This window comes from Hydra vulgaris, chromosome 15 (genome assembly GCF_038396675.1).
Source record: "Hydra vulgaris chromosome 15, alternate assembly HydraT2T_AEP".
Lineage (NCBI taxonomy): Eukaryota > Metazoa > Cnidaria > Hydrozoa > Anthoathecata > Hydridae > Hydra > Hydra vulgaris.
Genome location: NC_088934.1, coordinates 26370001 through 26395000, shown reverse-complemented (window position 1 = coordinate 26395000; position 25000 = coordinate 26370001). Strand labels below are relative to the sequence as shown.

The following is a 25000-nucleotide window of genomic DNA, read 5'->3' as shown; positions in this document are numbered from 1 at the left end:
AACCTGTTCATAATCTTAAAACTTTCTATTGGTTCTCGCAAGCAACTAGGATAAATTTTTTCAAAATCTTATTAGATTTAGGGAGAACACAAGATCCTTGAACATTTACTGGGTCCCTACTACTATTAAAAAAAAACTTTTTTTTAAATCTTAAATAATAATTTTTTTATAAAATGATTGTTATTTTTAAAAATTTTATATAATTTCGCTTCTTTTAAGACCCAACATGACATACTTTTGAAAAACTTTTTTTATAATATAAGGGACCCGGTAAGTGTTCAAGGGTTTTGTGCTCCTCCTAAATCCAAAAAAAATTTTGAAAAAATTTATCCGAGTTGCTTGTGAGAACCAATAGAAAGTATATGAACAGATCTTTTTTATAATATAAGGGACCACTGGGACACCTTAATATATATATATATATATATATATATATATATATATATATATATATATATATATATATATATATATATATATATATATATATATATATATATATATGTATATATATATATATATATACATACATATATATATATACACATATATATACATACAAATATATATACATACAGATATATATATTCATATAAACATATATAAAATTTACTAGATGAATAGTTTTGTTTATTACTCAAGCTAACACAAATCTTCTTTATAATCCAAACAATTATCATCAATGTTTTTATCCTTGTTTTCTCCAACATCTTCTACATTTAAATCCTTGCTTTCTCCAACATCTTCTATATTTACATCCTTGCTTTCTCTAACATTAAGTATGCTTTTAAATTCACTCTCTTCAACATCAGTTAATTTTTTATCTTGGCTTTCTTCAACATTGAGGATTTGGTTTTCGCTTTTTCCAACATTGTTAACATTTTCAATCTCTCTGTCATAACTTTTTTCTTCAAAAATTTTATCTTCGGGTATTTTTAACAACTTTGCAAGTCGAGCGATCTATTAAGAATATTGAAAAGTTTTGCATTTAAAGTATTTAAATAATACTATGTATGTATGTATGTATGTATGTATGTATGTATGTATGCGCGTGTGTGTGTGTTTGCATGTATGTATGTTTGTTTGTATGTTTGTATGTTTGTTTGTATGTATGTATGTATGTATGTATGTATGTATGTATGTATGTATGTATGTATGTATGTATGTATGTGTGTGTGTGTGTTTGCATGTATGTATGTATGTATGTATGTATGTATGTATGTATGTATGTATGTATGTATGTATGTATGTATGTATGTATGTATGTATGTATGTATGTATGTATGTATGTATGTATGTATGTATGTATGTATGTGGGTATGTATGTATAGCATTATTACACATTATATATATTTATAACCATATATAAAATATCCCCGTCAAATTGTTTTAAAATATATTAAAAAATGTCAAGGCAAATAGTTACACTATTTTGTACATTTTATTTTTTTGATTTTTAAACTGGAATTTTTAAATGATTTTTTAAATGTGTTCAGTTAAAGAGTGTCTAGAAATGTGTTCAGTTAAAGAGTGTGTCTAGAAATGTGTTCAGTTAAAGAGTGTGTCTAGAAATGTGTTCAGTAAAAGAGTGTCTAGAAATCTGTTCAGTAAAAGAACACATTTGAAGTGTCTAGAAATTAAAAAAGGATTAACATTAATTTGACTAGCACTCACCTCCCCTGCCCTCTTTTCCATTGAATTTCTACTTTTGATCAAATTTAATCAAATTAATTCAATCATTAATAAAAAAAATATTGCAGTATTTATATCTGTTTCAAAACGAACAAATTGCAAGAGTTAAAATCAAAACTGACGGCTCTGCCGTGTATATAGTAATAATATAATACTTTTAGTTATCACATTGTTTATATTTTGAATAATATTGTTTTAAGTTTAAATCATTTTGTTTAAAAAATTATATTTTATAGTTTTAAGTTAAACCATTTTGTTTAAAAATTTACTAGAAAATATTCATATCTTTAGTTTAATAATAAAAAAGCTCACTGAATTTGACTTTTTTGAAATTTTTATTGCTGAGGAAAGTAAACAATAAAACACTATTTTTGCAAATATAACAGATTGTATACTGATAATTACTAAGGCACTTGGCCCGATGAATAGACATTTGACAAAAAAACATTACTTCAGAATAGCTGGCAAAGATTTCAGCATCTGGAAAAAAAAAAAAACTTAAAAAAATGAGCTATGCTGCCATACAACTTGAGGCTGGTAAGGAAACCTTGCTTTAAAAGTTGGTTAATCGGCCTCTAATTTGTAAAGACTCCAATAGTCATATGCTTTGCCTGGGCAATTATATTCTAAAGGATAAATGTGGAGAAACTGATCCTAGTCAGTGCTCAGTTTCTCCACATTCATCCTTAGGTGCTTCTGATCACAGTTTGATCTCTCTAAAACTATTATCTCATTCTTCATCACCTGAATCCCCTATTATCGTACCTCTTACAACTACCTTAAAGCTGACTGGGATTTTTTCCACGATTTTCTTGATGATGGCCCTTGGGTAGAAATCTTTTGTCTTCTTTTCAACAAATGTGCTTCTTATATAACTTCGTGGATTCAGGCTGGCATGGAATCTTTTGTTCCCTCTCAACAATTCCAGGTCATGCCTCATTATCCTCCATGGTTTTCCTCACATTGTGCTGCTGCGATTGCCAATCGAAACCGTTACTTCCATATCTATCAGCAAAACAATTCTCCAGAAAACAGATGTCTGTTTATTACTGCTAGAAACCATTGTAAAAAAGTTTTGTCTAACGCCAAAGCCTGCTATTCTCAGGTCATGAAATCTTGTATTTCATCTCAAAATTTAGGCTCTCGTGACATCTGGAGAATCTTTAATAGTATTAATAATAAGGGCAAATCTTTAATTCCATCTCTCTTGTATGGTTCTGACTTTGTCACCTCACCTAAAGACAAAGCCGAATTGTTTGCTTAAAACTTTTCATCAATATCATCTCCTGATTCCACTAGTTGCTTTCTACCTGATATTGCCAACAAACATTGCTTGACATTCGTATCACTCCAGCTTCTGTATCTAAAGTGATTTCCTGCTTAGACTCTTCTACAGCTTGTGGCCCAGACAACATACCTGTTATTGTCTTGCAGAAGTGTTCTCTGGAGCTGTCATTTATACTCTCAAAACTATTCAACAAGTGCTTATCAGAGTCTTGTTTTCCAGCCTGCTGGAAAGCGGCATCTCTTATCTCTATCCTTAAAAATTCTGGAGTGCGATCTGATTCGTCTAATTACCGTCCCATTAGTCTTCTTCCTATCATAAGCAAGGTTTTTGAATCTTTATTTAACAAGCACTTAATTTCTCATCTTGAATCTAATAACTTACTTTCTGACCATCAATATGGATTTCGATCTTCTCATTCTATAGCTGATTTGCTAACAGTAATAACCGATAGATTTAATTGTGCATTAGATAAAGGTGGAGAGGTTAAGGCCATCCCTCTTGACATTTCAAATTTCTTACTTCGGATTCTATTCTGTATCTCTATAAATCTCAAATTCGGCATTGTATGGAATACTGTTGCCATATCTGGGGCAGATCTTCTAATGATGCTCTTTCTCTTTTAGACAAGGTGCAAAAATACATTGTAAACATAGTTGGATTTGCTCTTGCAGCCAACTTCCAACCATTATCACATCGTTGTAACGTTGCTTCTCTTTCTCTTTTCTACAAATACTATAATTGACACTGCTCTGAAGAGCTAGCGTCTCTTGTGCCATCTACTAAAGTTCATTCTCGTGTTACCCGTCATTCAAATAAGTCTCATCCTTTTTCTGTGACTGTTTCTAAGTGCTCCAAAAGCTCTTATTTGTCTAGTTTTTTTCCACCAACATCGGTTCTTTGGAATTCCCTTCCTTCATCTTGCTTTTCTGATTCATATAATTTGCAATATTTTAAGTTGTCTGTTAATCATTACCTTGCTCTACAATCTTCGTCTTTTCTCTTCCAGTAACTTCCAACTTTAATTAGTGGTTGCTTTGCAGCCTTGTTGGAAGCAAAGATGTTTATAAAAAAAATAAAAAAAATAAAAAAATTCTACAATAAAAATTATACATTTTGTATTAAGCAATAATTAATTTTATTAACTTTTTAGCTTCTTCTTATAAATTATAAATCTTAAAATTTTTAAATACATTTAGAATATCTGAAGATATTAATTTGTTAAAAAAACAGATTTACCTAAAAGCATTTTGATAAAAATGCTTTTTAGGTAAATCTAAAAGGTAAACAACAACTTTGTCAAATACATATTTATATTTAGAAAAACTCTGCATATTGTTTACCTTTTAAAGTTATGAGAAAAAATTTGAATACTACAATTAACTTTAAAAAATTTTAAACACTTCGGTAGTCGTTGCGCAACCCACTACTGAATTTATCAGCGGCTCATATATTAATTCCCGTCTAATTAATATTTAGAATACTCGCTTGAAATGTGTTGATTAATTAAAATTGGTATAAAAAATTTAAAAAAGTATGTGAAAATAAACTTAAAAATATTAGGAATAATGGACTTATTATTACCCATATAATGTGTTTCATGGTAAGTCTATTCTATACCAACCGTTTCTATACTTGTTTATACAATCGTTTTAATTCAAAAATTTTTAGTAAGTGATAGAAAATAAAACATCTTTAAAAACTTTGTTTTAAGTTATTAATTAATGTTCAATACTTTATAACTTCTTATTGTAAAATTGTAAACTTCTTTAAAAAAAACAGGGAAGGACTTATTAATTTTTAAGTTCATTATTAAGTTTCTATAATTTTTAATAACTTTTAAAAAAAAAAAAAGATTATTTTTTATATCAAAAAAATAATCTTTTTTTCCTATAAAAAACGTGTGTTAAACTCACAGAATTAACTAATTACCTATATAAGTTAATAACATAAGTATCTCTTTCGTGACATATTTGTAAAAAATTTCTCCTGCTGTTTTGATGTTTATAGAAGTTTTGAGCTATTTTAAAAATTCTTTCCCATTTGTTATATTATATAATATCTTTATATATGTAATTTATATAATATCAATAAAACTTTAAAAATATTTTATTTTGTATTTTAGAAAATTGAAAATTTCATTAAAAAAATTAATCATGCAAGCAACAGGATTTGAACCCATGCTTTGTGCTTTAAAGGCATACTTATTATACAAATTTTAACACTATTTAATAAATAAAAGATGAACTTTATAAAGCGACGAATAAATATTATAAATAAAACGAAAGAGATGTTGCAATGAATGTTGCAATCCAATTTTCAAGCAAAATTGTAAAACTATAAAACTTGATATAATTTTTAACATTAAAAATTGTTGCGAGTTCTGTGTCAATCATTTACGAATGAGCATTACTATTAAGTTGCTCATTAATATATAATATGATTATTAAATGCAATAGAACCCTCCCCCCCTCCTTCCAAAAAATAAAATAAATAAATATGTAAAGCTTGGCACAAATGCAAAAAGAAAAGAAAAAAAAATAACTTCAACAAATCAAGTTCAAATAAAGTTCATTCAAAATGACTTCAGAAGTAAAGTCATTGTGATCAAAGACAAAAATTAAAATAATTTTAACATATGAAACATAAGACTGAGTTTTAGATTTATTTACAGATCTATTATAAAAAAACTGTTAAAATATTTTGAAGATCAATTTTATAATATGGTAGCAATGTATGATATTTCAAAAAGAGTGAAATTTGTAAAACACTGCAATTAACAGATATTCAAAGTATGAACGCCCAACTAAATCCTATTATGAAGCAGTTAAGAGAAAGATTATTCTATTGGCATCTTTTTAAGTAATGATATTAAATTGTTATTTAACCTATTATTTAGGTTTTATATTGCAATAGTAAAATTAATTAATTGTAAAAAAATCAATAGTACTAATAGATCAAGGGATTTGAAATATCGATATCAATTAAGCTAATTGACACAGAAATGGGTTGAAAAGCAGTATGTACAGCAAGAAAATGGAAGATAATAAGTAAATAGAATGTATATAGAATTTATTAGAATGTATATAGAATGTATATAGAATGTATATAGAATTTATTAGAATGTATATAGAATGTATATAGAATGTATATAGAATGTATATAGAATGTATATAGAATGTATATAGAATTTATTAGAATGTATATAGAATGGTTTTTTGAATGTAACAAAAAAAAAGCATACAGATTAATATTAAAAAAGAATAACTGAAGTCTTACCCTTTATGTTAACCAAACTTATGTTTAATGTTGTCTGTAAAAAGGACTTGGAGGAAAAACGAAAACAAAAAAAAAGCACAGTATTCACTTATAAATGCACAGTCATTATATTTTTTCTTTGGTTATTCGTTTAACCAAAATAAAGTTTCTTTGTCCAGATTTACAAAGCATTGAGTTTTGGCTATTTTCTGCTGCACATTTTAAATAAAATATTTGATAAAATTACAAATATTGTTTACTCTGTTTGATGTGCAGTCGAGCTTTATCATCTGCAACTTTTTTGCATCTAGAACTGTTAAGATTGATTTAAATTTACTTTAAAAATAAGAACACTCAATTTGTATGCGCAATAATGTATATGCGCAAGATTATCACATAATTTATGTACTCGCATTAGCAGGGTTTTTGTCTCTCGGCACACACTTATTCAATATTTTCGCATTTTAGATAATCTTGAACTTTATTTGAATAGTGTGTGGAGGCTAGATCAGGTCAGAACATAATTTCATTTACCACCGTGTGCTAATGTGTTTTTAATATTGAAATGCAAAATCATGTTTTCTTCATTTTTGTATTATAAACTTGCTCAAACATACTTAGTAAAAACTGTTTATTTGTCATCAAAGCATAATTTCGCTGAAGTCAATATAATATATTGGATTAATAAAGTAACTTAGCAAATATTTTATATAGCTGAATTAAATTTGATATTATTTTTTAAGTTCCAGTTTATAAAAGTGATTTTTGATTATTTTTAGACTAAAATTTTAGAAAATAATATAAAATGTCAAAGAAATGTAATTTATCACTAAAAACGTGTTCTTCAATTGTAGCTCTGGCAAATGATGATCATTTTACTAGATATATTCAAAAATAGTTGAAATTACCGCAATCAACGGTGAATCACAGATACTATTTGTCAGTTTAAATGTACTGGTACAAATAAAGATAGGAAAAGAACTGGATGTCTCTGCAAAATATCAAAGGCTGAAGACAAATCATTTATACTCTCATGTAAACAAATTAGACAATTAACAGTTCCAGAAATAACATCTAACTTTAATGCTGCTCATAATAAAACTATTTCAGAAAGAACTCTAAGACATTGCTTGAAAACTGTTGACTTAAATGGTAGAGTAGCTGTTGGAAAACCTCTTTTAAAAGCAATAAATAGGAAAAAGAGGCTTCAATGGGCTCTAGCACATTCAAATTGGAAAGATATAGACTGGCGACATATATTGTGGATGGACAAATCCAAATTTTTAAAACAAAGTGACGGATCGATGTGCAAAAAACAGCTACTGAAAAATTTCATCCACACCAGGGCTCGAGTTAACGTAAAAAAATCTAATCGCAATTTATTTGTTGTTCATAACCTTTTCTTCACTCCCACCGGAGGGGAGGGGGCATAATTTATTTTAACTTATTTATAATAACATATATAATAAGTCTCATTTTTGCATAAGATGTCATAACATTTACATTCAGCGGTTGTAAAGTAGCTTTAGTTATAATTTACATTATTACTATTATTATATTGCATTAAATCTAACAGCTGTATTTTTGTAAAATCAATGAAACTGATATAATCTTCTTTTAATTAATTATTTCATTTTCTATTTTATTTACATATTTTAAACTGTTTAAAACAACTAGAATATTTAATCTTCTATAAATTTTTAACAGTAAAAAAAATTATTTAAAACTTTAACAAAACAATCTATAAATTTGAAACAGTTATAAAAAACTATTAAAAATGACGAAAACATTATCGTGATAAAATGTTAAAACTTAACATTTTCACGAAAACCCGCACAATCACAAACAAGAATGGTAATTAAATTCTTATTAAGTAAGTTTTTTTATCTAAGTAACCTTATCAAATTCCGATGATATTTCTATCTATTGCTTTTTCATTCAATGTATTTTTTAATAAAAGTTAGCGTCCACTTTTTTCATTCAATAAAATAAAGCAAAAGAAAAAAATGTGTCTAAATAATAGAATCTTTTACGATCAAATACTTTTTTTTGATTTTTGATTTAAGTTTTGCCAAGTAATACGCAATATTAAACTTTTTCAGTAACCAGTCAGCGTCTTTTACGGCCATTTTACGTAAACCACGCCCGATTGGAGTATTATGAATAACATAGTTAGATAATGAAACTGAACCTAATGTTGTTTGTTGATGAATTCGCTTTATGCTGCGCACTGCTTAAGTGCGATGCCAGTGAATCTTTTTTTATTGATATTGTTCCTGGTTTGATCCAGGTCATGGAAAACAATTTTGTTTGACTTATCCGTTTTTCAAATTGTTCACATAAACTGCATCTTAATCTTATAACTTCATTTCCATTTAAATCGTATTCTAACTCGCAATTAAAATGTTTTTCCCACTTTTTAACTGTAGATAATCTGTATCTGTGGTCCTTATTTGCATCCATTTATTGCTATTAATTTAAAATTAGCAAGTGTACTAGCAAACTTTAAAGTTTTTTTTTAATAACTATTTAGAGTCTATATTGCCTTCCACTATTCTTTGCAAAATAAACTTATAAAAATATCATTAAATTTGTTCATAATGAATGAGCTAAATTGGAATAAAGCCCTTGAGAATTCGAGTTAAGAAAGTGACTTTTCAATCAATTAACTTTTATTTCTTTTTTCAATCAAAATCTTTTATTTCTTGATTCGAATAGGTATTTAATCGTTTGTTTTTTATAAATTTTTCCTTCCTTAAACAATCGGTCTTTTTCCTGCATTTGAACATTTTTGCTAATTGATTTTCTAAATCTTTTATTTTTCTTTCTTTTACTTTATGCTCCGCTTTAAAAAAAAAATAATCGTTACAGAAGTCACTGCAGTTTTATACTGTAAAAAAACACTTAATATTCGTGAATAGAGTATCAATCTTCTAAAATAAAAAAAGAATAATCACGAAAAAAAGAAAGATTGCTAAAAAAAAATTTAAATAAAAAACTAATCGCGAAGGTGTGAAAAGTAATCGTGATTCGCGATACGCTTAATTCGAGCCCTGCACAGTGTATACAACCTACTTTAAACATGGTGGAGGTTCAGTTATGTTGTGGGGCTATTTTCTTTCTAATCAGGTTGGTAATCTCGTGAAAATAAATGGAATTCTCTATAAGATAGGATACTATACGATATTATTTAGACATGCCATGCCTTGTGGAAAGTGTCTAATTGGTCACAGGTTCACCATACACAGGATAATGATCCAAAACACACATCTAAGTACTATGCAAACTATTTGCAAAAAAAAGAAGCTCGCAGAGAATTAAAAATTATGACATGGCCCCTGATCTCAACCCAATCAAGTTACTATGGAAACAACTGGATTGTGAGGTAAGAAAAGACTACATTAACAACTCATTTGTGGACAATTTTGCAACAAGTGTGGAATAATATTTCTCCAATTTATTTGGATAATTTAGACAAACATATGCCAAAACTTGCTTGTGCAGTAAGGAAAGCAAAGGGTAGATTTTTCGATGAAAAAACCAAAAAACTTTTGTTCCTATTATATTGCATAAACTTGTTTGCTTTTTTCATAGGTTTAAAGACGTTGATTAGCTTGTAATTATTTGTAATGATATTTGGTTAATCGTAATTAGTTAATTTGTTTTTTTATTGTTGTTGTTGTTGCAAAAAACAGAATGACCGAAAACTTTTGCCAGGCAATATATATTTATATATATATATATATATATATATATATATATATATATATATATATATATATAAATAAAAACATTTATATATCTATGTGTATATATAATTATATATATGTATTTATATATATGTATCTATATATGCATATATATATATATTTATATGTATTTATAAATATAGAAACATATATATATATATATATATATATATATATATATATATATATATATATATATATATATATATATATATATATATATATATATATATGTATATATATATATATATATATATATATATATATATATATATATATATATATATATATATATATATATATATATATATATATATATATACAGTGCTGTGCAAAAGTCATTATAACAGTAATATTTTTAAGGTTTTTTTCTATTTTCTTGTAGCGTTACAAATAAAAACGACTGAAAACAATTGATTTGGATTATTTTTTTTATTGCAACTGTTCATACAATTTAAAATTACACAGTTTATTAATACTTTGTCTGCCCACCCCTTGATTTGATGACAGACTTGATCCTACGGGGCATAGAGCTAATCAAGTTCTGAACAGTAGCTGGTGAAATATCATTCCATATGTTCTGTAAATGGGCCCAAAGTGCATCCTTATTGCTAGGGTTTGCTCCTTGCAAGTGTTTAAACATAATTTCCCACAGGTGCTCTATGGGGTTGAGGTCTGGACTCTGGGCTGGCCAGTTCAGTACCCATATATCATGATCCTCCAGATATGCAGTCACAAGTCTTGCTTTATGGCAAGGAGCATTGTCCTGTTGGAACAGGAACTCTTCTCCATTGCCAAAAAGCAAATTGGCTGATGGCAGCATACAGTTCTCGAGGACCCTGACATACTGGTGTTGATTCATGGTTTCCTCACACCTGTACAACTGGCCAACCCCTGCCCAGGACATGCAACCCCAAACCATTATGGAACCTCCCCCGTGCTTAACTGTTGAAACAATGCACTGTGGGATGAACTTTTCCCCGGCTTTCCTTCTTACATAAGCCCTTTTAGCCCCACAAAACATCTGGAATGAGCTTTCATCGCTCCACAACACCCTTTTCCACTCCTCAACACCCCAGTCCTTATGTCGTCGCGCAAAATCCAATCAAGCTTTCTTGTTGGCAACAGTCAAAAGAGGTTTCTTGGCCGCTACACAACTTTGTAGACCGACCTTCAGGAGTCTCCTTCTGACTGTGCTTGTAGATATGTCCACTGCCGACTGTTTCCTGATGTCCGATGATGTCATTCGACGATTTTTCATACTCATACGAACTAACATCCGATCCTCTCTGACCGTGGTCTTCTTTGGCCGGCCGTCCCTGGGAAGATCGCGTACGGAGTTGGTTGCGGCATGCTTCCTCACAATTCCAAATACAGTCAGGTAGCGGATTTTCATTATTTGTGCCACCTTCCAATACGAATATCCCTCCTTAACCTTCGCCAACACCTCCTATCTCTGTTCCATCGTCAACTTTCTATACGGAGTCATGTCTGAAAAATGTAAACAAAATTTTTAAATAATATAAAATAATAAAAAGAAGTAATAAATATTAAAAATGCAATAGTATAAATATAAAATACATAATAAATTATGTTATTACAATTGTTATTTCTACAGAATATGACAATTTTTAAATTTTATTGACCAAAAATTCCAATTTTGTTACATGATATTAAAAAACAATTTTATGGGCTAAAAAAACCAAAATCTCATGCTTTCCACATATTCCATAAGTTCCATAAATCCATAAGTAAAATACTATAAAACTGCATAAAATGTCATTAAATTACAATTACTAAACTAAATAATAGTTTAGAAATAAATTTTAACATACCTGCTAAATCGCCAAAAATTGAAAATTCACCAATCGCCACGAGAAAACCCGATAAAAATGGATAAATATTAATAAAATAACACAAAATGTGTTTAAAAACAAAGTCAGCTGCTGAAGCAACCATTTAAATAAATAGTTATGAAGTATTCGCCAGATGGCAGGACCCTATGGCGTTTTAAATGCACTGTAAGCTTGTTTTCGACGCTGTTATAATGACTTTTGCACAGCACAGCACAGTATATATATATATATATATATATATATATATATATATATATATATATATATATATATATATATATATATATATATATATATACCTCGGAATGACAAAAACTCAGTTAAACAATAACACAGGCCTTAAATCATGAAGTGATTGTTTTAGAAGACTCTGATCCTCTAATTACTGTCCAAACGAACAAAGGCTGAATATAACACAAATAATAAGGTAAGATGGGAAATAATATATAATTTTGTTTTAAACTCCATGAAAATTAAATTGTTTTGTTAAAATATGAAAAAAAAAAAATTTTAAAATACTAAGATCGCATTTCAACTTGAAAAAATGAGTAAAACCTAGTTCAACTACAAAATAATTAAATGGCCAGGTAAATATATATACGAGATACCAAATTAAATAAACAAGTAATAGTTAAACTTATGTGACATACCAAATTTAATAAACATAAAAGTAAATCTCCAGTTCTTTCAACCAGTAACACGCATATAACATTAGATAAATTAACATAAAACGTTAATACCTCAACATCCAAATGAGTAATAGTTGCTTGATTCCGAGTAAATTGAAGCATTTCTTTATCACCATCTTGAAAAGATTTTATCAAATTTTCTGAATACTTTGCTTCATCACTCAAACCAAAACCTTCTATGCTACAAAGAAAATTTTAGTATCAAATTTTCTGAATACTTTGCTTCATCACTCAAACCAAAACCTTCTATGCTACAAAGAAAATTTTAGTATCAAATTTTCTGAATGCTTTGCTTCATTACTCAAACCAAAACCTTCTATACTACAAAGAAAATTTTAGTATCAAATTTTCTGAATACCTTGGTTCATCACTCAAACAAAAACCTTCTATACTACAAAGAAAATTTCAGTATCATATGACTTTATTTTATTTGAATAATTTTTTTTGCTTTCATTTTATTTAAGTGAACATCATAATCTTTGTTTGTAAACATTTATAAAAATAATATTCTTTATTTATAAAACAGAAAAATTGATTCAATTGAAAAATGACTCAATTTTAATTTTTTATTAAAAAAAATAAATAAATAAATAAATAACAAACAAAAAACATTTTGTTTATAAAAATTTCATAAACATTTTGTAAGTTATATAAAATACTTATCTTAAGAGAAATTTTCTCAATAATGAAGAACATAAAACAAAAATTTAAATAATAATATTATATAAAAAACAGTTTGAAACTTACTTAAAGCCTTCCATTAATGATTTATTAGCTGCAACAAAATCGCCCTCAGTTAAAAAAACAATGACCATACATAAAATGACCTAATAAATAATATTTTTATTATTTTATATAGTGTAAATGTTAAAGTGCAAAAAAAGATCACTTTACCAAAATTTTAATCAGAGTTGTTGTGATTAATAAAAATATTAAATTACATAAATTATATATATATATAAAAAGAAAAATTGTTATAATACTGATTTCAAAAGTATGACATATAAGTAATGCCCCATCAAATATCATCTACCGCGATCATGGCTGCCTTAGAGGAGGATGGGTAAACCTGGCGATGTCGCTGGACAAAACAAAGCAGAAACTGTTTTTGGTCCTCGCCTTTGGTGAGGGTTTCATTATATTTCTGGATAAGAGCAATGCTATGCAACAGAACTGATATCCAAAGCAGGACCAGATGTTTCTATTTGCTGCAACTTTTCTGTCTCTTTCAGTCTTCAATTTTCATTAGCTTCTATACAAGTTCTCTTCTTCATCTCTTTCTCTGCAAGATTTCGATCCACTCCAGCCATGCTCGAACTGGTGACATCTTCTCTCTGCATCGTTAGGAATTGTGTGTCTTTATTGTTCGTCATGATGTCCAAAGCATTCTTTGTGGCAAAGTCAAAAAGTGCCATCAGGTTATCTTTGAACATTTGCTCTTTAAATCTGCAGCTTTCATATGCTTTCATCTTATTCACCTTCAACAGTTGATATTCACAATACAACTTTTTCAGTTTTCTTTCACTAGAATCAATTCTCTGAGTCCGAATTCTTGCTTTGCTCCAAATCATATTAATTTCTTTAATTGTGCAATTAATACTGTCCTTCACAGTGAGGTGTTCTTCGAGGTGGTAAAAGAGAAGGCAGGGGATGGCATCACTGTTTGTAGTCAATGTTGCTGAAGAGAATTGGTTAGTGGCCTTGCTGACGAGCCAAACTTCAACAGAACTTCTTGTTGCAGCTGCCATTATATAATTAAGTACCTGCCTGTGGATATAAAAAAATACTAAATAGTAAATATTTTCATACTATTCATGAATGTTATGTTCAAATGTTCAATGTTCATTTTATTTTAAAAACAACAACAATTGTTTTAAGGCCTCAATATGTGACTGATAAATTGATAATATTAAACTAATCCATTTAATAAACAATAGATTATTGATTAACTATTCATGGTAACTAATTAATAGTAATTATGTAATATATGTGCATAAAGCAGCTAATGCAAATTACAAACCTTTTAAGCTTTTCTTCTTTAGTCAGAATGAAAATTCAAAAATACTATAAATTTGAAAAAATTTCAATTTTTAAAAAGTATTTGCTGATGGCAAGATGTCTACTGTTTACAAATTGTTCAAAGAACTAAAACAATTACTTTGTATGGTGTCCCAGAAGGACCGCTCAGAAAAATAAAACTAAAAACTATGTTCAAACACTCAGCAATGCGATTTCTGCTATGAACATGCCATAAAATTAAGTGCTTGCCCAAAATGTTGAAATCTTATTGACCCCTAAAATTTCTCAAATTGGTCCAATTTTTTTGCATGGTTATTCCTGATATATAGTAGAACAAAGTTAGCCTTGTGGAGAGTGGTTACAAACACTTTTAATTTTTACTATGTAATTCTGGACCACCCTAATATATATATATATATATATATATATATATATATATATATATATATATATATATATATATATATATATATATATATATATGTGTGTATATATATATATATATATATATATATATATATATATATATATATATATATATATATATATGTGTGTGTGTGTATATATATATATATATATATTTTTATTTATATACAGACATGACCATAAGTTTAAATCAACTACAAAAATTTGGAATAAACAACAAATATACTTTAATATACTTTAAATATATATAATACTTTAATATACTTTAAATATATATAATACTTTAATATACTTTAAATATAAAATATTTTGGCTAAATCAATAAATTGGTTTTAAGTAAGAATCGGGGAACCTCTCAAGTTATATTTTATTCGCGGGGATAGAAAAAAAATTACGATAATACTGCGGTAATAATGGACTCGGTTATACCGCCGTAGCGGTAACAGATCTGAATTTATTTCCGCGGTAACGGTTATTAATTTGTCATCTGGATACATAAAATAGATTAATTAAAGTTAAGCAAACTTATTTCAAAAAACGATGATAGTATAAGTTACGTCGAAAATCTGGGAACCAGCGATGTTTGGCCATTTTTCTTAAAGGTGAATGTTGACAATGTTTTTAGTGAGCACGTTCTTTGTTCGAAGTGTAAAGCTCTACTAAAATGGAAATCTCGAGATGGTACAAGTGGTTTGAAAGCTCACATAAAATCGTGTGTAGGGAAAACAGAGTCGCCGAAAATAATCAGGTTTGCTGTGTCAACCTCTGAAACTGTTAAAAAAATATCGACTACAGAAAAAACTGAGCTGGTTAATGTAATTTCGAACATGTGTGCTACTGACATTCAGCCATTTTCAATTGTAGAAGGTGTTGATTTTAGAAAATTTGCAGAGAAATTAATTTCAATTGGAGCTAAACATGGAAATGTTTCTGTTGATGATATTCTTCCTTCTGCTCGAACTGTTTCTCGTCATATTTATACTGAAGCAGAAAAGAAATGAGCTGAGCTTAGAAAAGTGTTTGAGAAGCAGAAACATTTTGCTGTAACGACTGATTTGTGGACACACGTACAGACAACAATGCCATACATCACAATTACAGTACTCTATATCAAGGAACAATGAAAATTGTGCTCATACATCATTGCAACAAGATCAATGGAAGAAAAACACACAGGTGAGATTATTATAACTTTTATTGATTTAAATACTCGATGGTTTCCAAAATATTTATTTATTTAAACAAAATGGTTTTAAAAATATTTCTTTAATAATATTAAACCACATGATTTGATTAGTATTTCTTTTTTAAAACCACTTGGTTACAAATATGTCTTTTTTAAAACCAATTGGTTTCATAAATATTTCTTTACTTAAGTTAAACCACATGATTTCATAAATATTTATTTGGCTTGTAAATTCTCTTCTCTTGTCAATTTAAAAAGTAGTTTATTGTAATAACTTTTCACAAAGCTTTCATCAATTAAAATCTTATTTCAATGTTATTGGTAATGTCAATCTTGTATTTTTTATTTTAATTAACGTTTCATAAATATTTTATTATTATTACATTTAGCTGAGAATATTAAATCCATTACCGAAAAAATTCTAGAAGAAATGGGAGTATGGTGAAGTGACAATTATTATGTAACCGACAATGGCTCAAATGTTAAAGCTGCTTTTAAAGATCAAATTTGGATTCCATGCTGTGGACACAACCTAAATTTGGTTTTGGTTCATGGTCTTGAAATGAAAGATGCCCCTGCTTCAGTTTCGGAAATCATTAGTCTTATTGGCACATGCAAGGAAATAGTGACACATAAAACAATCAAAAATTCAACATGAACTACAAACATTGGTTAAGCAATCTGTTTCAACAAGGTGGAATTCTCAACTTACTATGTTGCAATCAGTGTTGACAAATATTAAAGATATAACAACTTTGTCAGCAAGAGAACAAGATAAAAAACTTATTCGGTTTGAACGAGACTTTATTGAAAGATGTCATCACAGTGTTAACACCATTTGATACTGCTACTAAACATCTTTCAACAGACAAAGAATGTTCATTGCACATGGTTGTTGCAACTAAATATCAAGTAACAAAACATTTGCAAGTATCGGCTTCAGATAGTAGTATCATTAAAGACTTTAAGACACATTTAAATGACATGATGAAGCGCTATTTTCCAATAAATGAAATGCATAGAATTGCAACTCTTTTGGACCCAAAATTTAAAAGAATTGCAACTAAAATAATGACGGAAGAAGAAATTAAAGAAGTACTAAACAGTTTAAACAACATGTTAGATGAATTGCCTCTAGTCAGACCAGCCTCCTTTGACTCGAATCAAAATACTTCTCTTGAGCCACCTGAAAAAAAAGAGGAAAATACATAATGACAATTCAAGTGAATTTTTTGTGGATTTATTTGAAAGTGAAGAAGCTGCCATCAATGAAGTTGACAGCTACTGGAACAGCACAGATTCTGAGGATAATATTTCTTTGTATTGGAAAAGTAAAACAGGACTCTATCCAAATTTGTCACAGGTAGCACAGTCAGTGTTGTCAATTCCAGCAACAAGCACATCATCCAAATGTTCATTTTCAATTGCTGGAAGAACACTTAACAATAGAAGAACACAACTTCATCCGGATTGTGTCGATGGACTGTTATTTCTGCATGGTTTGAACAAAGAATAGGTATAGTAGGTATGCATAATAATATATCTGAATCAAGGACAGTTTTCAAGTATTAATAAAAGTAATAATAAAAACAGTTAAAATACAAGATTTTGATATTTAAATTATTATATTGGATGCGGTGACTGGATGGGGAGAGAAGCGGTAATGATGGGGATGGGATGGAGATGGGGACAAACCTTATGGGGATGGGGTAGGGATGGGGATAAACCTGATGGGGATGGGACGGAGATGGAAAAATGTGTATGCAGATGGGGTGGGGATGGGGAGATTTTCTGTCCCCGTGTCACTCTCTACTATACGCTGCACAGTGCAGATCTATTTAAACAGTTAAAAAGTGTAAGTAGTGATTTTTTCTTGTGAAAATTTTACTGAATAATATTTTTCATTGAGAAAATGGGGAAATGATGTGAACTTAGTGAAGGAATATGAGGGCAGATTGTTCTTTTGCATTCGCAAGGAGAAAGTGAGCGAAACATAGCAAAAATATTGAAATGGTTAACTAACTTTAAAACCGCACAAAACTTTCGAGAGTCTTAAAAAAAGAGTCTTAAAAGTCAAACTGGAAAAAAAAAGAAAACTACAGCTCAAGAAGACCAAATAATATCACCAACAGCTTTGGAAAATTGTGGTAAATTGTCTTTGTCGCTATTACTGCATGAACTGTTAGAAGAAGATTGACAGAATGTGGATTGAAAGGCATTAAGGCAAAAAAAACAACCTTAGTTCTCTAAAAAAGTAAGAAAAAAAGACTAGAATGGGAAATATGTCACAAAGTTTGGACATCTGCAGAATGGAGTAAAGTAATCAGGTCCAATGAATCCAACTTTGAAGTAAGTAAAAACTAACTATGTTTTTTAGAGATATTGAATAAATAGATCCTTATAACTAAATTTATACAAAAAATAAAAAAGCATTAAAACTTCATGCTTTGGATTTTTTTTAATAAATTTTTGGAACTCCTAGCGTAACGTATGTGAGAAGAAGACCTAGTGAAGCACTTTTACCAGCTTGTCAAGTGCCAATTGTTAAATTTGGTGAAGGTAATGTAATGATATGGGGTTGTATGGCTGCAGAAAGATCAGGGGAAATTTTTTTGTACAAAAGACGCCTAAATTCAAAAAAATATATTGAAGTGTTAGAAGCATGTTATGACACATCTGTCAATAAAATATTTCCAAATGAAGATAAATCTTCAATAATATTTCAGCAAAATAATGCTCCATTTCATACTGCACATTATACAATCCAGTACAGTCGTCTGATCTTAACCCCATAAGAAATTTAAGGGTAATGCTTAAAAGAAGGGTCAGGACACATGGGGCACTTCAAAAAAACATTTGATAGAAGTTATTGCTCTTGAATAGGCTAAGATCACACAGGCAGATTGTGAAAAATTAGGTAGGTAATATGAAGCAAAGAATTGCAGAAGTGATAAGGCTAAAGGAGGTGCAACAAAATATTAAAATATTATTAAATACTTTTAATTGAAAAACACATTTATTTCACTTTAAAATCAAACTTTGTCGTATATTTTCAAAAAAGTAAGAGTGGATTTAAACCACAGCTGTATATTTGACCACAGCTGTATATTTATATATATAAATATTTAAGGATTTATTTTATGTTATTTTAAATAAGGATGTCATGGATTACTTTTTTTTTTTTTATTACAAATTATTGACATAAAGTCCAAGCAAAACTAGCATCTACTAAAGATGACTTGTGACATTTTTTTAATGACACTGACTTTTTTTTCCATGCTTTATATAAGGTTACTTTCTATATATATATGTTTGTGTGCCACAAAATTTGAAATCAATTTTTGAAAGCTTTTTTCTCAACCAATTTTGCTCAAATTTTGCACACTTAATCATTTTCGATGACAATACAAGGAAATGGAAAAATTTGACCAAAAAAAGTTAATTAAGTTAACAAAAATTTAATTTGTATTTCCCCATAAGAACACTGAATTAATAAAAAAAAAATTTAAAAACGTAACAGTAATTTTTCCTTCTACAAAAGATAACAAAAAAAGAATTTCTAGGCCCAATAGAATTCTGCTTGCATAAAGCATGGATTTGAAAAAAGAATTTTTTTTTGATTTACTAGTTTATAAGCCATTAACAAAGTTATTTCCAACAAGTCTGTAAGCAACCACCATTTAGGTTGGGTGTTATTAGGAAATTATGAGATGGGACAAAATTCCAAAATACTGGTATTTGAAGAAAAGAAAAAAAGATGAAAGGTTACTTGAGCAGTAGTAAGATAATTATTTGTAGGAAAGTGAAATGCAACCTTACAACAATGTGCTTCATTTGTAGAAAAAAAGAAATGTAACTTTGTAACAACGTGCTCCATTTGTAGAAAAGAGAAATGCAACCTTGCAACAATGTGCTCTTAAATTTTAAGATGTTAGTTATTCTAAAATATCTGTTATAATGATATATATCATATCAATCTTGACAAATACTCTTATATATGAGTAATGTTTTAGTAGATTCTGCTTTAAAAAAAGTACAAAATTGTTATTATCATCAGGATTAGACAAGTGATTAAACAAATTTTAAAACATTTGCTAAAGTCGGTATGGATAAAGTGGATGATTTATTTAAAACTTCTCAAGAAACAAACAAAAAAATTGCTTTTCACAATCACAACAACAAAGAAAATTTGATTCTTCACAATCGCAAACAAATTTATTTTTTGCACAATTATGAACAAAAATTTATATAAATTCATTTTATATAAAAAAATAAATTTCAATATTTTCTTATAAATTAAAAATTAAATTACACTATAAGCCATGCTTGGATCTTTAATTGCTTCAATAATTTCTAGTCGTCTTTTCATTAAATTTGTTGACTCAAAAAAACTAAAAAATAATAAAGAACCACTTGAATTAAAACAGCTGGCTGTGTAAGGTAAAACTGTTTAAAATTTCTGTAACAATTTTTATAAATAAAAATATGTATAAATAAAAATAATCCCCATAATTAGGTTAATTAGGGTGGATATGATACTTGCAGTTTTTGCTTAACTTGAATTCGAATTGCTTGGTTAATATAATCAGATGCATCTCTCAATTTTCCTTCATTCTAAAAAGTTTAAAAAAATTATTGCAAAGTTTTTTTTTCAACACATTAAGATTTATTAACCTTAAAACATATATCATTTTTGTCATCTTTTTTTTATACTATTTATATCTTTATTTATTTATTTATATCTTATAACATAAACTATTTAAAACTTTTTTCTCATGCTATTAACTAAGAAATTCAAAAAATAATAAAAAAAAAGAGCATATCTAATTTGTATCCAATCCAATGTCAAAAGAATTCTTTGTATCCAATCCAATATCAAGAGAACTCTTTGTATCCAATCCAACATCAAAAGAAATATTTAGTCAAGACTAAAATTTCTTCTTGACACTGGATTGTATACAAAGAATACTCTTGATATTTGTTTGGATAGAAAGAATAATTTAAATTACTTTAATAATACTTTTTGTAATATCTAATAATATTTACATAATATTAATACCTAATAATTATACATTAATACATAATAAGACTTAATATTTATGGCGTTAGTTTTCATTAACAAAAGTTTATCTTTATACAAAATCTTTTATGATATATGCAAATTTTAAATAAATTATTTACTTATAATATGTCTATAATGAAATTCTTAATTAAAAGTCTTACCTCACAAAGTTCTGAAGCTTTTATAAAGAACTCAACTGCTTTATTTGGCAGTGTTGACTCACACATTCTAAATAAAATTACATCTTAGATCTTGATCTAAATTTATAAGGAAACAAAACCATTTAATTTAAATCAATCATTAAAAAATAAATACTATATTTTGTTTTGTTTAAAAATTTTTAAAAAATGAATAGAACTAAATTAGGGGAGGATGCAAGGTTCCATCTTTTATTGAAATTTGTAAATGTCAATAACATTAAAATGTTGATATTTTTGATATGTTTTTTCTATACTTTTACAGCAAACAGTAAAATATTGTGTAGTAACTAAAAAATGTAACTTTGTTTTATAAAAAAAATGAATAAGAAAAAATAATTAAAATACTAGAGGAAATATTAAAGCTCTTCAAAAATGAGTTACTTTGTAGTAAAAAAACAATATCCTAAAATTATGTCTCTAATTAAAAGTCTGATAAAAATCAGGGTATATACTTAAAAATAAACAGATTTATTAAGTCAAAAAAATCAACTTTTGAACTAACTGTACTTTTAATATTAAAATAAATTGATACTGCAGCTATTAATAAGGGCAAACTATAGTAACTGACACATCACAGTGAAAAAAAAATTACCTGCCATCTTTTACCAATGTTAATTGACACATCACAATGAAAAATAAACTTACTTTCCACCTTTTACTAATGTTAAAACAGCTGTGTCAAGAGCACCATGTTGTTGGTACAAAATACTAAAATTATGTCAATAAAATGTTGTATAGAATACTTAAATAAAACTTAAAGAGATCCTTGAAAGTTTTTTTAATTTTAAAGTAGAACTAAAACCTTCAAAAAAATAACAAACCATGCTCTATCCATTAGTTCTATAGTTATATTTGATTGTTTGAGTTCATTGGCTATACCGGCAGCTTGTACAAGAAGCCTAAATAATTAAACAATAATACTTAAAAACAAATTTTTTGATAGTTTTACTCATATGAACTACAAATGGATGGTCTAGTTATTTAGACTTTTTATCACATTTTTAACACATTTTTTTGATTTTAAGTTATTTAGACTTTTTTAACACATTTTTAAACTATAACAAAATACAAACTATTAAACATTATCGCACTTATGAAAACTTTTTTAATCTATAAAAAAATCAACCTGAAAAAAGATCAAAAAGATAAGAAAACAAACAAATTAAAGTAGAAGAATTACAAGACATGAAAAAAGTAGAAGCTTAAGAATTACAAGACATGAAAGATTTCAAAAGTATGTAAAGTAGTATAAGAGTTATCCTCGATGGACTCTTCATTGGACAGCACTCTTCTTCTTATTCTGTAACTTCAGGGGTTCCTCAAGGTTCAATCCTTGGTCCTATACCCTTTTTAATTTACATTAACGATCTTCCAGATGTTCTCACATCTAAGGTGGCATCGTTCGCTGATGATACTACCATTTATTCTTGTTATGATAAGAAGCCAACACTCTCCGATTGTTTGGAGGGGGTATTTGAGCTTGAAAAGGATCTCACTTCTGCTACAGCATGGGGTTCACAATGGCTGGTGAACTTTAATTCAGACAAAACTCAATTTTTTTCAGCCAATCGTTATCGCAATCATTTAGATCTTCCTATACTTATGAACGATAATGTACTTGATGAGTAATCTACCCTACATCTTCTAGGATTAACTCTTACTTCCGATCTTTCTTGGAAGCCGTATATCAAATCTGTTGCAAAACTAGCATCTGCTAATTTTGCATTTCTTTATCATGCTTGACACTTTCTTACTTCGCATTCTATTATCTATCTCTATAAATCTCAAATTCGGCATTGTATGGAATACTGTTGCCATATCTGGGGCAGATCTTCTAATGATGCTCTTCTTCTTTTAGACAAGGTGCAAAAACACATTGTAAACATAGTTGGACCTGCTCTTGCAGCCAACCTGCAACCATTATCACATCGTCGTAACATTGCTTCTCTCTCTCTTTTCTACAAATACTATCATGGGCACTGCTCTTAAGAGCTAGCGTCTCTTGTGACATCTACTAGAATTCATTCTCGTGTTACCCGTCATTCAAATAAGTCTCATCCTTTTTCTGTGACTGTTCCTAAGTGCTCAAAAAACTCTTATTCGTCTAGTTTTTTTCCTTGAACATCGGTTCTTTGGAATTCACTTCCTTCATCTTGCTGTCCTGATTCATATAATTTGCAATCCTTTAAGTCGTCTGTCAATCGTTATCTTGCTCAACAATCTTCACCTTTTCTCTTCCAGTAACTTTCAACTCTTAGTGGTTGCTTGCAGCTTTGTTGGGAGCTAAGATGTTAAAAAAAAAAGAAAAAAAAAGAAAAGAAAAGAAAACAGTATTTATTTACCCTCCTCTCTCACCCTAATAATTTTAAAATGCGAAGCTTGTTATAGATTGAAAAAAAAAACAAATTTTTAAACGTAAAATAAAAACTGATTTTTATAATTTTTTGCAGAATTATTTGAATAAATAAATGCTTGTACATTCTAAACATGCATATACATTATAATATAACTATGCATAGCAAGTATGCATAACGAATATATAACAATTATGATATAATTTTGCATAGCAGGTATGCATAACATATATATAACAATTATAATATGATTATGTTATAACAAGTATGCATAACATATATATAACAATTATAATATATTTATGCATAGCAAGTATGCATAACTAAGAATCCTTAAGATATAAAGCATAATAAGTGTAGCATATTTTAATCCATAAATTTATCAAAATATTAAAAAATAAATAGATCTATGAGGTCTATTTATTTTTAAATATTTTGATTTTTGATAAGATTTATTACTTCTAAATAAATCATATTTAGAAGTAATAAATAGATCTTATCATAACTAGCACAAAAAATACTTAGAAATAATCAAAACTAAAGCTGTCAATGGGTACCCAGGTACCCGCCCACTACTTACTGCACAGGTAACATTATCAAATGACAAGTAACTGTCATTTGATAAATTTAAAATTCATTTCATTTATTTTTTAAGTTTAAAATCATTAGCAGTAATAAAAAAATTTAAAAATATTAACTTGGTATGAAAAAGAAGATCTTGAAGATCTTGTTGTTAAAACTTTTAATAGTTACCATTTCTTCATCAGAATATCTGAAAACATTGAACATACATTTGGAAAGTTATTTGAGTTTGTGAACTCCTTGGACTAATGCATTTAAAAAATATTCAAAACAACTAAAATGTTATAATAAAACTCATTAATAACAAATGTTTTGGTAAACAAATAAATGTTTTGGTAAAGCTGTTATTTCTTCTTTATTCTTTACTTTTAAAATAAAACAATATATTTAAAAACTATAAGTGAAAAATTATAAATAGGTGAACAACTCTAAATAAATGACATCATTAAATGAAAAATTTTCATTGATTGTTTATAAGTGTAACTTATTAAAAGTTGTTATTTTAATGGGTATCTGTGTACCTGCCCAATTAATCAAGAGGTACCAAGGCGGCATTTTAATGGATTTTGACAGCCCTAATCAAAACATAACATACTTAGCACTGTGAGATAATAAAAAAATAACATACTTTGCACTGTGAAA

General features: G+C 28.1%; 1 protein-coding gene across 5 annotated transcripts in view; it reads right to left on the bottom strand.

The window, feature by feature from the left end:
- Nucleotides 1-25000, bottom strand: part of LOC100197482 (gamma-soluble NSF attachment protein) — a 30937-nt gene that overhangs the window by 4560 nt on the left and 1377 nt on the right. For 2 of the 5 annotated variants that reach the window (XM_065820573.1, XM_065820574.1), the window contains exons 4-12: nucleotides 24954-25000; nucleotides 22244-22321; nucleotides 22068-22130; nucleotides 21384-21450; nucleotides 20704-20774; nucleotides 20473-20551; nucleotides 13277-13356; nucleotides 12581-12710; nucleotides 638-960 (exon numbers count right to left, since the gene is read on the bottom strand). The exon at nucleotides 24954-25000 is cut by the window's right edge and continues 4 nt beyond it. In XM_065820573.1, coding sequence (XP_065676645.1) covers nucleotides 643-960; nucleotides 12581-12710; nucleotides 13277-13356; nucleotides 20473-20551; nucleotides 20704-20774; nucleotides 21384-21450; nucleotides 22068-22130; nucleotides 22244-22321; nucleotides 24954-25000 — 933 coding nt within the window. In that variant the 3' untranslated portion in view covers nucleotides 638-642. Of the gene's footprint in view, nucleotides 1-565; nucleotides 961-12580; nucleotides 12711-13276; nucleotides 13357-20472; nucleotides 20552-20703; nucleotides 20775-21383; nucleotides 21451-22067; nucleotides 22131-22243; nucleotides 22322-24953 lie in introns of those variants that run through there. The other 3 variants (XM_065820572.1, XM_065820575.1, XM_065820576.1) reach the window with 3 other exon arrangements.